This window comes from Pungitius pungitius, chromosome 7, assembly GCF_949316345.1.
Source record: "Pungitius pungitius chromosome 7, fPunPun2.1, whole genome shotgun sequence".
NCBI classification, from domain to species: Eukaryota; Metazoa; Chordata; class Actinopteri; order Perciformes; family Gasterosteidae; genus Pungitius; species Pungitius pungitius.
In genome coordinates, this window is record NC_084906.1 from 7,816,725 (window position 1) to 7,833,647 (window position 16,923).

At 42.8% G+C, this 16,923-nt stretch overlaps 1 protein-coding gene across 25 annotated transcripts in view; it reads right to left on the reverse strand.

Moving 5' to 3' along the window:
• Window positions 1-11,921, reverse strand: part of kif1aa (kinesin family member 1Aa) — a 31,317-nt gene extending 19,396 nt beyond the window's left edge. For 17 of the 25 annotated variants that reach the window (XM_037468780.2, XM_037468770.2, XM_037468769.2 and 14 more), the window contains exons 1-14: window positions 11,578-11,921; window positions 9,772-9,939; window positions 3,724-3,797; window positions 3,084-3,266; window positions 2,903-2,968; window positions 2,512-2,690; window positions 2,089-2,200; window positions 1,740-1,817; window positions 1,566-1,631; window positions 1,460-1,477; window positions 1,259-1,337; window positions 1,096-1,174; window positions 783-925; window positions 440-478 (exon numbers count right to left, since the gene is read on the reverse strand). In XM_037468780.2, coding sequence (XP_037324677.1) covers window positions 440-478; window positions 783-925; window positions 1,096-1,174; window positions 1,259-1,337; window positions 1,460-1,477; window positions 1,566-1,631; window positions 1,740-1,817; window positions 2,089-2,200; window positions 2,512-2,690; window positions 2,903-2,968; window positions 3,084-3,266; window positions 3,724-3,797; window positions 9,772-9,877 — 1,222 coding nt within the window. In that variant the 5' untranslated portion in view covers window positions 9,878-9,939; window positions 11,578-11,921. The remainder of the gene's footprint in view (window positions 1-439; window positions 479-782; window positions 926-1,095; window positions 1,175-1,258; window positions 1,338-1,459; window positions 1,478-1,565; window positions 1,632-1,739; window positions 1,818-2,088; window positions 2,201-2,511; window positions 2,691-2,902; window positions 2,969-3,083; window positions 3,267-3,723; window positions 3,798-9,771; window positions 9,940-11,577) is intronic. The other 8 variants (XM_037468784.2, XM_037468782.2, XM_037468781.2 and 5 more) reach the window with 2 other exon arrangements.
• Window positions 11,922-16,923: the final 5,002 nt, after the last annotated feature.

Sequence of the window (16,923 nt, forward strand, 5' to 3'; positions counted from 1 at the left end):
GGTTGAGGGATTTGTCATCAGGGGAATGAAGTTTCTTCATCAAGGAATAAATAATAGGGATGAAACATAACTTGTTAAGGTCCATACTCATATTGAGATGCTCTGCCTTGTGGCTTTGTTAACAATCAAGCTTTGTCCCGCCGATGCCACAGCTACGAAGCCATACACCATGTGTGCAGCACCATGACACGGCACATTCAGCCAATGGAGCTAATAGCAAAAAATGACAAAGCTGGAAAAATCACCCTGAGTCTGCAGGCGGCTGACATTGCGTTAGCATTTGCATTTCAGTGCGACTGGCCTAAAACATTCTGATCAATGCTTTGTGATATTGTGGTTCTGCAGAGAACAAAAACAAAAATCTACTTTTTTTCTGTTACGTTAAGCGCCGGTGATGCTAAGCTGCCACAAGAGCTAAAGCAATAGCCAGAAAACACACATTTCAAACCCTCTATGACAGCACCAGTCGCTCGATATGCTGGGAGACGAGAAGAGAAGGAGACACAGAGAGAGAAGGAGACAGCTTAACACCTTTGATAAAAATGTTCACGCGCTGACATTATTTTATTATTTTTTTGCTGGGAAAAATGCATTTTTGTCCTGAATAGGAAAGTCCAGATTTTTTTTTTCTGTTATTGTAATACTTATTTTGTCCACAAAAAGCGCCCCACTACCCCGTGTTCTAAATAGGACTTCAGGTAAGTTTTAATTTCACCATGCACTCTTAACTCAAATCTAGAGAGGCACTGATGGTCACATAAACCAAACAAAGGCTCCCTTACTGTCAATGATGTCACCCAGGCCTTGGGAGAAGAGGAGGTCTTTCAGACGGGACACCTCCTCCTTCAGCTCGCGCACCAATCGGTTGTTGGGATCCTCGTTGATCACAGCGTTGCACCGGATCTGTTTGGCGCGGTCCGCGTACCTGCGGACATGAGGGCGGGATCGGCGAGCATGTGACAAAGTGTGAAAGTGATGCAAGCCACTGAGGGTAAGAGCGTGTTACGCAACACTTTGACACTAGCATCCCTGGAGGCCACAGCGAGCGGCTGTGTGGGAGGAAGAGAAGGAAGCAGCAGAGGATGTGCTCTCTACCTGAGTGTGCTGAGGGTCTCATCGTAGTTGATGTCTGCTGGACTCAGGGCGGCTATCATCGCAGTACGAGAGTTGCCCCCTGACAGAATGAAGGCCGACACTTTAGCTTCAGTTTGTCATGGACCAATGGATCAACTGGAGCAACAAAATATTATTCTCATACCCAGGTTTTCTCTCAGTAACCAGGTCAAAACCGAATCTCTGTAGGGGATGAAGCTTTCCACCTTCTTCTTCTTTTTATTCTGTGTTTCAAATGAAATCACCATATTCAAAAGCAATATGTTTTTGGTCATTTGTGTTCATTTGTGTTAAGAAAAAAAATCAGTAAATGAATAACAATTAACAAAAAAGTTAAACAAATTACCTTATTTGACCCAGAGTCCTGAAAAAAAGTACACAGTCTAGTTTACATATGTATCCTTGTTAACATGATGCTTTATTTCACAACAGCATGTAGATATCATACACACCACTTCTGCCAAAGCAGAGATGACTTTCCCCAGTGTAGTTAGAGATTTGTTGATATTTGCTCCTTCCTGTGATAGAGCGAGAGGCAGAAGGGGATCACAGTGTTATTACCCATAGAGGCGTATTTAGAAATGTGTGTTTGAATATCCAAAAAGCTATCGAGGGAAACATTTCACCTTCAGCCTGGTCCCTTTGGCTCCAGTAGAGTCGGCTCTCTCACTGCCGGCCAAATCCACCAAACTTATCTTGCTGACCTGCAACAGAAAGTCCAATAAATGGACTCGTTACTTAAAGTACACATACCATGAATACAACCCCCAGAGCTATTCATCTTTATTAAGGAGACAGGTCTCATTAAAAAAACATTCGCACAACGTAACCTTACAATTACAGTACGACCTTCAAGCAACCATTGATTTCCAATTTACGACAAGATGTATATCACTTTCATCAATCAGCTCATTGATAAGCAGTGGCAGCCGCTCAATATTAAATAAATGCAGTCCGGATGGGATAAAGCCCGACCTTTTCAGAAGTGTTATCAGTCTCGGCATCGTGCCGTTTCTGAGTGAATATGATGTTGAAGACGGCGTGCGAGCGGCTGCTCGTCTCATTCATGTTGGTGGCGGCCACAGTCCTGTAGACACAACGGAGACACTTTCATCAGCTGCTGGTTCGCTCCACATTTGTCCAACAAAGAGAATGAGTCTGTTGCTATGACAGAGCAAAGTACTAGTCTTGCTATTTATAGTCCACAATTGAAAGTGCAAATAGATAATCAGCAAATAGAAAAATCGGTTCCATCTAGATAAATATTTTTTTTTTTAAATGTAACAGAACTTCCAAAACTTTTTTTGATATTTCTTAAATGTATTTGTGACCCCGTAAGATGTATATTTCACCATATTATCTATAAAAACGTCCCGAATGAATGAACAGCGCCATCACCTGGCCTTGTTGCCGGAGTCCATCAGGTCCTGGATGTCGTTGTAGGAGGTGACAGCTAGTTTAGACAGGTCCTCCACATAAGGTCCCATCAGAGGATGCTCTCTAACGCGCAGGTTCCCTTTGTTCTTGGGGTTCAGTAGATCCCGCACACGTTCACAGTAGATTTCCATGTAGCTTACCTGTTGGAATAATCACATCAGCTCAGCACACACAGCAGACCTCTGTGTGTATTACTGCATTAGTGGTGTTTGTGTCTACCGAGGGACGGCAGGTGGAGACCTGCTGTTACAGTCAATCTGTCGTGCTTGTGTGAGATTAATGATGAACATGGTCCCTGACAAATACATGCAATAAACAGGAGCTCATGATTGGGAGGAAATCTGATTCTTACCTCCACAGAATACGACATGCTGTTGTCTGCATTGTCATTAAACTTGGTGAAAAGATCTTCACACAGCTGGAAGGAGAGAATCATGAACGTTACTTCTGCAATTGTCACATGTGAGACATTCAAACTAATTTCACCTCCGATTTATCGTCAGCACTGGCCCATAAACACAGTAAATCTGTACCAGAGGGATGATCCCTTGTTGATCCTTCACATCCTGTTTCCCCATCATGGTGTAGGACTTGCCAGCGCCCGTCTGGCCGTAAGCAAAGATGCAGACGTTGTATCCCTCGAAGGCGTGCAGCAACATTTCATCTCCGATGTCTTTGTACACTTGCACCTGAGAGGCATAATTGATGTCCTCTGGCTGCAGACAGAGATCAACAATCAGCCAATTCAATCTTTAACTTTCTCATAAACTTGACAAACGATAAAGCTGTGGTTGGGCTGTAATTACATATAATCATCTATTATCTTTCATTGGAATTGTATTGTTCAAATTTCGTATTCGGTTCAATAAAATAACTGTCTTAATCTGATCAGACTGTATTACAATGCCTTCATGGAAACAGTCAATCAAGTATTTGTTTCTCTATAATTTAACTGATTGGTACATTCAATTTGCACAAAAGGTCTTAACTAAGTAATAAGATACTGACTCAAATGTAGGTATTTAATGCACAGGAATGGCTGTACCGTGTGTTATGTCATATTGCTGTTTATATATAGGCTGTAGCCCCGCCCTATAGTGCAGCACATGTGTATAGTGGTTGGGGCATCTGTACAGCATTCCTGCTGTGGGGGGGGGGGGCACAGAGACTTACCGAGGTGTGGGACCAGTAGGAGTAATCAAAGTTGAAGCTCTTGTTGTCTTTGGCCTGCTTGGGGTTGACGATGGCTGAAAGACAGGACAGGGAACACAAGTCAGAAGGAAACCGTATCTGGGACACGTTGTGTGGTGCTAACAGAACGGCTCGCCTCCTCTTGCTGAACCTACAGTCAAAGGTGGTGTTCGGGCCTCTGGACTCCAGCACACAGGCAAATGCACAGGGACAAGAAACCGTGTGGCTTGTTTTGAAAAAATGAACACTAAATGCTGTGAGAACATTGAATGAAGTGTATACATCTTGTTATGGTAAAATGAAAATTTGTTACAAAGATGCATTAGTCATCAAATACGTGCAAATCTGCCTACATTTCAAGGGCAGAAATCCTTGCAACTCAGACACTAGGACACCACTTTTACACTAGGTCGTCAGGACAATTGTTTTGTACTGTTTGATCCTTTGTGCTGCTGAGGAAAATGAAACACATCAACTGTGTTTGCAGGGCAATAAAGTGCTGACCTTTAGTCCTATTTGCCATGGTCAAATAGACAGTTTGGCCTGTTGTGGGTGCCAGATTAAAAGGGTACATTGTTACCTTGCAGGGCCATTTTAGGCCCCTGCAGCAGACTGCCAAATGATTTTTTTGTTTGTTCTGTAAGTCTCTGGTTTGTCTGTTTAGCACACATTAAAATGTGACAAATTGAAACATACATGTTTCTGCTCAAACAGGAAAATACCCTTTCCCCGTTACATCAGCTAATTCAAATCATAATCAATATCATTATAATTTTGATTTGATTATGTCACGTTCTGGTCCGGTAGAGTTACATCATGGGACAATGATGACTACCAAGAAAATGTAGGCATTCAATCTCTCATGATGACACGCATGTTTTTATGCTTCACTTCACATCTGTTAGTTATGTTATTATGTTGGATTGTGTGTGTATGTGTGTTATGAGGGTTATGCATTGTCCCCAGATAGACCAAACAACGGATGAAATGTGTGAAAGTGAACATGTGACTTTTTGATATATTAATGATTCATATTTCACAATGTATTTCTTGTCCAGATGCTGAGCTTCTGGAATAATGCATTTGAACTGACCACAATAAATAATAGTACTCAACATGTAGCACAAAGTGATATAACGTGGAAACAAATAAAGGCCCTTTGATGGCATGCTGGAGTCGACTCTGGGTTCATATTCATGGTGTTGAAACATTTTACAAATACCATTGACATTGTGGACTTAACAGGATAAGTATCAGTTACACACTTCGAAGGTATTCGTCATATTGAAATGAATACTTCAGCATGTGGCGTGACGCACCGACAGGACAACGTATCCGGTGTGGTCCGGAGATCCAGACACCATGTGCTCTGCAAATGCACGTGGTCGATAAGAGGGGAAAAGGCCCATGCCTCCGTCCACTCTCGAGTAAGTGCACACACGGTTATTTCCTCTCTACACTGCTGCTGTGTTTCCAGCCATGATGCATGGGCCCGTGTGGCAGACGTGGGTTTCCGGTTTCAAGGCTTGTGACACAGTGACGAGGCCTGGTTTCCCGGGCATGACGCGACCAGCTTCCCTCAAAGACTTATCTGACTTTGTGACTTACGATCGTTTGGAAATCAATGAGGTTTTCCGCTACCCTTAGCCATTGAATCCATTCCATTAATTAGCTTCCAAACTGCTCATTTCCTCTTCTGTGCATCGTGACATCGGCAGTTACACAGAAATATCTGATTACAAGTGGGCAAACATTATAAAAGCGACGCAGATCAATTCTTCAACTCATTACATTTGTGTGTAAGCGGTGGTTTTGAGTTCAGCCTCAACCTGTTCCAGTAACACCAAACTGCTCACGTATTCTGGACGTAGGCTCAAGCTTTTCCATTGTTTGGACCTCAAAATAAAAATAAAAAGTACTTATGATAGGATCTGCATGCGTACGAACAATAAAGACATTTAAAGGTCCTCTGTGAAAAGCCCCTACAAATGTATTTATCCATATATCTAATTCAGCTTGACAGTTAATGCCGCTGCCACAAGGTCTCAAGCTGGTGAAAACAGGGTAGAAACCCTTTTTCTGGTTGTCCTGGTTAATGATGCCGACATTAAATAAGCCTGGTTAAAAAGGACACTTTTTAACAAACTTCTAAATAAAAAAACAGGATTTGATTGACGCAGAAGCAGAGTCCAACATCCGCTCTTTGTTTACTTATCTCTGATTTGGATATGATTCATAAAAAGAGCCCCCCCGTAGGCCACTGTGCTTCGCTCTCCGATAAGGTAATTGCTTTAGAGAAGCAGGGCGGCGTTGCACTGAGATGTGGGAGGGGGGCGGGGGGGGGGGGGGGGGCGTCACGGCGATCTCCACCTGCTTTAACAGCACGTCCCCCACCTCTTCATCAAGCCCCTTTACTACCCGTCTTCTCCTTCTATGACGGAAGTGCAGGAAGGTCATCTAACGTGGGCGAGGTTTCATTGGACCAGATACAACAGCACGTCATTTCTCTTGTGACGTAGGAGGTCAGAGTCTGTGCACGTATCCACAGTGAGTCCACGTTGATGCGCATCACGCATCTACTTTTTCTTTCTCTCTCCAGTAAATATGAATAGAAACAATTGACACTAGAAGGAACAAAAACTTTTTCTGCTTAAAGCCTAATATATAATCTATCCAAAAAAGATATTTGGATGTAGACGATTTTAAGGAAATGGAAACATGGCTTAATACAAACAATAGGGTCCTTGATTCAGAGCTATTCTTCATAATTGTTGGCCGTCTATTTATCTTAGCTGCAGCCAAGAATATTCCTGTGTTAGACCGGATTTCATTGGGGAAATATCTTTTGCTTGAAGACTACTTTTCTATATTTTTTCTAATTTTTACAAATGTTGTTGTACATTTTCAAGATTGATGATATATGTTTCTAGGATTTTAAATTAAATTATATTTTGATGTGACCCCAATTGGAAAGAGTGACATCATAGACATTATACAGTGTACTAGCATTTATATATATTCTACAATAAATATAAACAGGTTTATGTCATGGCATGTGGACAACTATTACAGAGAAGCAATCCTTGGCAATGACAATGCAGGAATGTAATGTGCATGTTCGTGTGCAATGAAAAGTAATACATGTACCCAAAGATGTGTACAGTATATACAAGCAGTATTTTGTAAAACTCCACCCCTGCTTATCCTCATCACTGCACGTGATGCTCACCCACCCGCTCTAGTTTAATTTGAGTCGTAATCATGCATATTTTTTGCATCCTATTGCAGCCCATTCCATCTTAACCGAGGCTCAGTGATGCTGGTCAGACCTTCACGGGTGACCTGACCCAGTCAATGGCGGAGGAAATGTGTCTGCGTCAGCAGGTCTGGCAGAGGGAATGTGAACCCACTGACAGGGGCACCAGAGGCCACGTAGATGCTACTATTTTCAGCAGCTCCACGGGCCGCATGCTGCTTGCTGTCTGCTGCTTTATGTGTGATTTCTATTCATGTTCACAAAGCCCAAGACACAAACCCAGAGGCACTGTCTATGCCACAATTAGCAGTAAACTTGATCATGATGTACTAAGGTTTTGAGGTACTTTCCCTCAAAGTGTCCATCTCTACATTCAAACGCCACACCCTACATTTGCCCGAGTTATTATGGGTAGGTATTGACGCAGATATTCTGGCTCAACGCTCAGTAAAATGTCCTTCAAGTATTTTGCTGCAACACACGGTGGACGTGAATCTATCCGCCGAGTGAATGCGCCCAACAGTCCTTAAAGAGAGGCCTATTTTTCCTTCAACTCTGTCCGCTGCATCTTAACTAAGGCCGGTGTGGGAGGGAAAGATCTCCCGAACAACAAGATTACTGCCATTCTTCTACGTTCTGGGAACTGGGCTATTGACCCGCTCAAGAGTGTCAGAGAGGACAAAGCAGACAGGCTCGTGAAACCACCCAAAACGAACCCACTCCTTCTGATTCTTCCTTTCCTCTGCCCTGACTACAAAAAAGACAAGGGGGCATTCATACCCAGCCCCTGTGCCCCCTCCACACCCTGCGACCAACGGGTCTTTCCAAGCCATCAGCCTGCTCACATCCTCCAGAGTCCAGACCACATCCAGAGCCATCGACTCGGCCTGGAAGAGAACCATCTGCTCGGCTGAGAGACACGCCGTCTCCATGGCTTTGTGTTGGTGTGTGTGTGTGTGTGTGTGTGTGTGTGTCTGACCAGCTAGATGTTTGCTAGTACTGTTTACAATATATTTCATCAAGGTAGATTGATTATGAGGAATCATGACTTAGGCTTCTGTAGATCTGAAGATCTGAATACAGACTTAATGACTTTAAAGGGATCATTGTTGGAGGGCTTCCTTACGTGTCAAATTATCCACTGCAATGTTTCTTTTAAATTACGCTACTACTGCAATTTAGCGTCGATAAGTGATATAATATATAAAGAGGAGTGAATAGTGGATGCAGGCTTGAGGAAATCTTAAGCACATTCTTCTGGTTCTTATTCTTCAAAATAAAAACCTACGTTCCTGAAAAACAAATGCCAGAAGCCCAATCTTTCCCATCTTTTTATAGAAGAGTGGCCTGCTGTGTTCTGTTGGATGAGCCACAGTGAGTTTGTACTGCAAAGCTTCCACGTGTGTCCTCTCAGGAGGTCTCCAAACAAACACAATTTCAGAATAGGTTAGTGAATATTGCATCAATGTGCAGGAACCGCCAAAATTAGAATTAGATGAAGGACAAATGAACTACATGCTGATCATCATGGAAACATTCTAAAAACACCAGACCAATATTTGTGATGAGAAAAATTCAAATTCACAGATTAAGTCAAACGCGCAGGTGAAGACCTCTCAACGGTATCTACACAGCAGATATATTTAGGTTTACACTGCAAGGGTTCACACGGCTGACAAGAAGATAGGAACACCACATGTGTGGAGACAGAAGAAGGAGCTCTGTGTGAAGGCAACATGACGCAGTGGCCCTCAGGCTGAGCGATCCCAGACGGACTTTGTACTACCAATATATTGAGATTTGATCATAAAGATCAAGTGTTTACTCTCCAAAAATTGCAGTTAAAACAGTCAGCCAAAAAAAAGCCACCCAGCTTGTTGTCCAGTCACTCATGACGTGGGAGGGAGGAGGTTGGGAGGGGGAGGGGGCGGCTAAATTAGGACAAACTGTAAATATTTCAGGAACCCTCATTCATTATTGACAAATGGCTTTACCTTGCTAAGCAGACTACATATCGAGTATCTTTCCAGTCTCCTCACTCTGCACCGGATAACCCAAGGAATGTGCGCTGCTCTAAAGTACATACTTAGGACAGATTGTCCCAAAAACACATACATCATCCGCCTTGTGCAGGAAACCTTTCTGTAGCTATGGGCAGGTCCTTGCATTGGGAGTAAAAGAGTCATTTTAAACTTGGCTTAATCTGGCCACATGAAAGCATAACAGGCCTTACCCTAAATATACATCAGGTCAAATATGCAGGAGATCACGTCACCTCAAGCATGATGCTCAACAGACTCAACAGAGAACATTTAGATCGTTGCTCTACTAAGATATGTCACTTCATTAGACAATCTAGCCGTAAGCTCAACATGTGATGACAATTTCTCAATTCAATTTGTTTCTTCAATGTTCTTCTCATGAATTCAAAGCTAGTTCCTGCTCCTATCATGACTCGGAACAAACCAGCATGTTGACAGGAGATTTGTAACGTGCCTCCTCATAATACGCAACAGGAAATGTATCTTTTCATGAAGCCCTTTGTGCAGGGAGTTCAGTGGTCAAGGTCAGCAATTAAGAACAGCTTCAACTTGCGCTTTGTGGTTAATAAAGAAAAAGGATTTCTCAGCTTACATTCATCTGGGTTGCTTGTGCTAACCATATTGTCTAAAGTATTAATTCATGGGCTCTCTATTAAATTATAATCCAGTAAAAACCAGAAGACAACACACACACAGGGGAGGAATGCTTTCGCTCTTCTTAAGAATACTTACTGGTGGTGTTTCCAGACATCTGAATGATGCATTTGCTTTCTTTTCCAATCTCCCTTGAGTTGAAGGGGCGGACACGCACCGCCACCTTCACAGAGGCCCCGGCCATGACGCTGTCTTCCTAGCACCTTGGGGTGCTTTCTTTTGTACCCGGGGGTGGGGCCCGCAGGTCTTTGGAAGAGAGGGAAGAAAGGGAATCTTGATCAATACAATTCTTAGGTTTTATTAATGATTAATGTGCAAATGTAATGCTGCAACAGACATATGCCTTCTTCACTGGCACAAAACGGTCTATTTTGTCATGCTTTATATTAGTTTTGTTGTACGAAGAGAACACGACACCTTACGGTTGGCGTGACGAGCACAATTGAAGGGGGCAGGGCTGTGTGGCTCTAACATGAAAAGACCACGCATGGTCAGCTCCAGCCAAGGGTGAATGATAATAAAGCTAGCCGTAACAAAAGAAGTGCAGCAGCAGCAGCAGCTAAATGTCAGGCTGTTTCTCTGGGTGACAATGGCTCTGAAACCAGCCACAAATCCAGCGTCTGGCTCCGTTCGGCAGCTCGTTCTCGTGAACACCTCGAACATGAAATCGCAGTGGGAGTTTGCCGTGAGGTGTCGTTGTGAGCGTATCAGGAACAACCGTGACTCATCACCGTTTGGGGCAATCCACTTACAATCATTTAATGTGCTCATCAATAAGGTTTAGGAGTGAGCAAATGAATACAAGCAGCTTTCATTGTATAACTGAAAATATTATTATCATTATTCATAGCTTTTATTACATTTTATTTATCAATAAGGGGAAATTGTAAAAAATTGTTTTACGTTTGTTCATGCCCCAGATTCAGGATCATTTTGGATGTGGTATCAATATCCAGAGTATGTACCTATATGACTCAGACGTCCGTCACCGTAACTGAGTGTTGTAAATGTGCTGTGTCACCCTGCTTCCTGGTACACCCTCCACAGCTGGACCCTCCCCAGATGCAACTGTGAGATGTATGCAGGTTAATGTCACTACTGTCATTGTTAAGGTGCAACGCGCTGTATACTGATGACTAATCGGGATTGACAAAAAAAAAAAAGAGATTCCAAGTCAAATTCAATGTTGTCTTGTCCGATATGAAGGGAGGAAGATCCACACCCTGTCTGACTACTTCATGCATGAAAAGCACATGTTATGATAATAATAATTGATCATCCTGTCATCAGCTGATGATGCAGCTCAGCTGGGCGGCTACCATTCTCAGACAAAGGCTAATGTAATAATCCATACGATACAACATTTTCTCATCACTCTTGAAAATAGATGTAATAGATGCAGTTTTTTAGCATTACAGTGAGACCACACAACGCGCGCGCTCCAGACTCCGACATTTCGGATTATTCGTATGTGAAATACTTTTTTGGAAAATATATCGTGCTCATTTTGAGAGCTTAACGTTAGGTTATAAACTAGTAATATTAAAATATATATTATGAACTAAACTCACTTGACATTAGCAGGTGGAGCCCGCTAGCAACACACTGACTTTGAACCTCTCGCCCAATGACGAGTCATTGGTCACGGAATTAAAACACATTTTACCTCAAAACATAAGCTGTATAATAGGACGCTGTGCTGTGTCACACAGTCCCTGGAATGTCCTCCCGTCCCTGGCATTATTGTGTCTTTCCGACACGGACAGCCTCTTCGATGGCCGCACCCTGTGCCCATCTCTCCCCAGGAGATTTAACACCAAATAATCGATGTCTCGTTGAAACTGTGTTTCAGGCGGAATAAGAAGGGGAAACGGAGAACCGTACCTCCGCAGTGCCGATAACGTCGTGCTCCCCGTGTCGAAGCGCTGTCTGGCCCGTGTGTCTCGGTATCCAGCCCCGTAGCTCCTGCCACCTCCTACGGTCTCCTCCTGGTCCGTCTAGCACAGCCTCCTGCTAACAGCCTCCTGCTAACAGCCTGCCGGCTCCATGAAGCCGCTCCTCGTACCCGCCTGTTCGCGCTCTCTTTGGGGGGGCGGGAGGGCGGTGACACCGGTCGGTTCGCTCGGACGCTTCTTCGCACTCCAAGGCGGTCAAAATGGCCCTATTGTGTGAGCCTGCCCGTGGTAAGGATGCTGGAGCGCCTCTGAGCCGGTGACATCACCGCCGAGGGAGGTAACAGCATCAATGCAGTATAGTGGGAAGAGGGAGAGAGAGAGAGGAGGGAGGAGGGGGGGTGGAGGGGGAAGGGGGGGGTTAGTATCCCTGTACGCAATGTGAAAAATGCTGTGTTAATACCGCTATTTAAACAATGAAAAAAAACACAACAACATCAGCTGGGATACAATATATATATATATATATACACATATATTACTTCTATCTTTAGTGGCTCAAAGCTAAATTAAGGTCGAACCAAACAAACAGTGTAACATTGTTACAGTAGTGTGATTGATTTGGCCTGATGTGATTTATTGTACAGTTTTATTGCACCAGGTATGATCTCCTGTCTCTGTCCTCGTGATGAGCTCGATGTGTCCCTGCAGTAGTCGGAGGAGAGGGTGGTCCTCCTCTCCTCCGCCCTTTCCCAACTGTCCAGTTCGATCCAACGATGCAGGCGGTCTTCACCGCCAATCTTTGTAGATCGTGGAGTCCGACACAATGTGTCTGGTCTTGGCCACGTTAAGAAGCAGGTGATTTCTAACTGTCTGTTCCCCAAAGACCCCCACCACACCCTGTACTCTTCCAGCTGTCCATCCCCTACACACCCGACCACTGCAGAGTTATCAGAGAACTTCTGCAGATGCCATGACCTCGAGTTGTACTGGAGGTCAGTGGTGTACAGGGTCACTGACCACTGCATCAGACAGCACTCTGCAAACTGTGGTCTACAGACAAACTGTGGCCTACAGGTCAGCTATAGTCAATTGTAAGCAGTAAAGCAATTTGTGATTAATTTAGTTAAAAACAATGCTAAACATATTTTACTTGACGGTGGACGTGTCTAACCCCCACCGCCCGCAGCTTCTCACTCGGCAGCAGTGTTTGGAGGGTGTTGGAAGCACTGGACAAATCAAAGAAAGAGATTCTGACAACACGATGCCACTCCCGCATAAGGCCCGTATGCAAATTTCAGAGGGTCCAGCGAGGACTTGACCCTCGGTTGGAGGCGTCTACAGACCAGACTATGCAGCACCTCCTCAGGAGATGATCGAAAAGACGGATAGGCTGTAGTCAGCCGTGTAATACCAAAAGTGAAATGCTACATATACAATGTATACAACTGTTTTGTTTCGAGCAGATATTCTAGGTCATAGTAGGAATAGTACAGCGGCTAGGGTCTATTCAGGTGTCCTGGCGTGCACAATACCAAGCTTAACGTAATTCAGACATCAATTTCATATCCTTATTTGAAACTGCGCTTCTACTGTGACATGTCAAACAACATGTAGAATATCTGGTACAAAAGATTGTAATATTGTGTCAATGTAAAATGTAAATATCAGCTAAATTAAAAGGATTAATATTAAAAAATCACATCAAAATGAGACCTTTAAAGAATTGAGTGTAATCAGACAGAGATGTTGCTGTTTTTGTGACAAAGCTCTCAGGCATCCATTGAGCTGATGGGAGTAATGATTATGTCAACCTGTCCTTGTGCATGTGACCCACCCCACATTATACAGGACAGTTATGGGTTGGTGGCTAAAGAGGTCCAGATCCATACATTATAATCTCACTATTACCCAACTGAAGACAAACAATTCTGCATAGTGAAATATTACAACAGTGTCTTTATTAAGTACTTCCACACGTTTTGCATCGTAAATCTAACAAATCTATTTTCTTTTGCAAGTGTACGGCAGAAGCGGAATTAGCAGCAATAAAGGGTAGTGCACAGGAACTCTCTCTCTGGTAGAAGGATACTTTGGCTGCTCAGGTTTCAGCCTGAGTGAAACACAATGCAATTGTGTTTTGTGACCTTGCTCTTTGCACAGTCCCACCGTTCCTATTGCCTTCGCTCTCTCTCCCTCTCTCCTTCCCTCTTTCCCTCACCAACACATTTGCTTGAGGTGAAGCATTTCTCTCGGGCCCTCCGTCTCCTCCACTTCTATCTGATGCAATTGCTTTATTTAATTCATCAGCAGGAAGATTTCATATGCAAATAGAGAACTAATATCCTGCGTATCCACAGTCAAACCAGAAATAAAGATGATCAAGACAAGTCGCTAAATGAGGGTGAGTCACAACGGATGTTAATGGATTATGTCACTGGCATGAACCCTGAGGTGACCCAGGTGAACTGGTCCTCCCCTGTCTTAATAGTTGGCCAAGCTGAAAGCTCACATTCATAAGTGAATGCAAAAAGGGAAATGGCCTTTGATCATTTAGAAACACCAGCATCCACTACAGGAAGAAGCCGGAGGAGCGGTTGATATTGGTTCTGCGTGCCCAGCCTCACGGCCCAGCCTTGTCTAAATGCAGTGGCACACGGCCTGAATAATTCATTGAGTAGGGCGAGCATTTGCCTTGAGCCTGGTGCGACACATGTGTTTTCTTTAATAGATCCACTTGCTGAGTGTCTGTCGGAGCCTGTCGAGCAAATTTACAACCCAGGTTCTATTGGATATGGCACAGAACAGATGGTTTTCACCATTTCTTTTTACTGGTCTGCAAAAGATTTGGATATTGGATCATCCCGGTCATGTTTCAGCTGACATAATTCCATTTATTACATCTCTAATTATACTGTCAAAATATCGGATTTGTGTTGCAGAACCTTCAGTCCAGCTCCTATTTGCCTTGAACTTTACAGCCAGTCTGGTCTCGCTTCATAAGGCCATCTCCAACATAAACTTACATTATCAGACGGTGAAGGACTAAGACATAAAGAGAGCGGTAGTATACTCGGGGAGGAGATGGGCGGGACTTTCATCTGGGACACGTCTGTGTTGTCGCCAGTTGTGTAACAAGCATATTTATATTTGATGTATTTGTTGTCTTCCTATTCAACATTCACTTGGAAGTTGTCCGATTGGGTTAAACAGCACCATATGATTCAGCCCCCACACTATTTACCCCCATCAAGGCGCTCAGGTCTTCAGTCAGTGGCTTTTTGATGCAAAGAGGCTTTTAGAACGGTGAGCACATCTACAGCTAATCTCAAGGATCAGCAGTAGTGTGTTTAGTGTTTAGTGCACATCATGTGGGTATGTATGTGTGAATGTGTGTGTAGGTATTGGGTGTATCTATCAATATGTATTTTCATTTATAGTTTCAGCTGTAATAAAGCTGCCATCTCCAAAAAAAAGGCTGCTGGTGGTTTACTGTAAACAAATTTAAGTGATTCATTTGGCTCCATCTGGTGGAAGAACACGTCTCTGTCCGAGTCATCCATGGACTCGCCCTTCTTGAAGGGTTTAGAAAGGTGAAGAGGGAAAGGGGGAAATGGGAATACGGACTGATGAATTAAGTAATTAGGGGAAAATTTAAAAAAAACAAGGTGTAGTTGGAATAAAAAGTAAATTTAAAATATGAAAAGATGAATCGCTTTTTGGCAGAATTGAATAAGAAGCCATTCATGACGATATACTGGCGCTTCAATAAAATATTTTATATCGAAATCAAACACAATAAAACAGATAAAATATATGCTCAAATGTAAAAAGTAGCAACCTCTACAAACAACTGATGAAGTAGAGCAGATTGTCTGAATGTCAAACTACAAAGGAGCTTAATGTGTTCTACTATTACTGACTGCAGACCTCCCTGATGGTCATCCTGCCATCACACTCTGCCAACATACTTCACTTTGAGTTAAACCTTCTCCACATGATCCTGGGGCTTCACCTGATGCGTCAAGATAATGATCATTACAAGCTGATTTTACACTCCCCGTGTAGTGAGTAAGATGAATATTGTGAGCATAAGCTGGACAGCTGTCAGCAGAAGATACAATATCTGAAGTTTTTAGGCATTGGAAAATGATATTTTAGACATTTTATGATGAAACAACTAGAATCCTTAATTAAGCTGCATATCCATGGAAGCAGAATGTGACTGAGACAAGACCGAGGTTATATATGGTCAGCACTTTTGCACTTTCTTACACTGCATATAAATTTGAGTTGGCCTACAACCATTCCCAATTGCTAAACTGGTGGTTCTTCATGAATGCACCATCTCCTACAAACGCTGCAATGAAGTGGGAGAATGATAAGTGGTTAGAATGTACACAGAAGCTCAAATGATTGCGTTAATCCAACAATAATAGTCAACATGATTTTAAATAATCAATGTTGCTAAATGGAAATTTGGAAAGTTCAGTAAAAATCTCTCATTTGATGATGAGAAGTATAAAGTTAGCATGTGCTTGTTATTATAAATAGATTATTTTCTAGCGATTTTTATGTTCACATATAATCCATTCTTATAATTAATAATAGTATTGCATGTATGACACATGTTATTAGTCCTGGTTAAACGTATTTTATATCTAACAGCTCCTTATGAATCATCCTTGGAGCAGTGGACTTTGGACTCAACTGATTTTTATGCAATTTTTTTATGCAACTCAACTGATCTTTCTGCAATGATGGTGCAATGCCGTGTGATTGACAAATGATGCTCTGTTTTATTATTGTTGAACTCTACTCTGCTACTATTTCTCAAAATGCCTCTGATTTTGAAGTAAATTCTTTGTTTCGACAAGAAAGCCTGTGAAAAGAACTGGGGTGATATGATCCACTTTCCTGGTTGCTAAGGATCTAATCTATAAAACAGTCATTGCTGAAAGCACCTGTAAATTAAAATTCCCTCCTTCCGCTTATGCCGCTACTGCTCACATGACAACAAGAGGGCTTTATGATGAAAAGCAATAACCTGAACACAATAACTCAGAAAGCTTTAACAAAACGTATTATAACCTATTTTCTGAGGCCAACATATCGATATAGTCTTTAAGCGTCCGTTCACCCTGCCAAACCAAGCAGAGTGCACGGGATCAATGTCCAGGGTTTTAAAATAAACCGTAGTTATGGTAAAGTGTGGCGATTTCTCGGTTGTTATAATATCTAACTGCTTGAATGTGAATGGCTAACTAGAACAGCAGCTGTGGCTTCAGCTGACTAGTAACGTTATTCCCATGGTTACTAATTGGACGAGGGTTTGTCT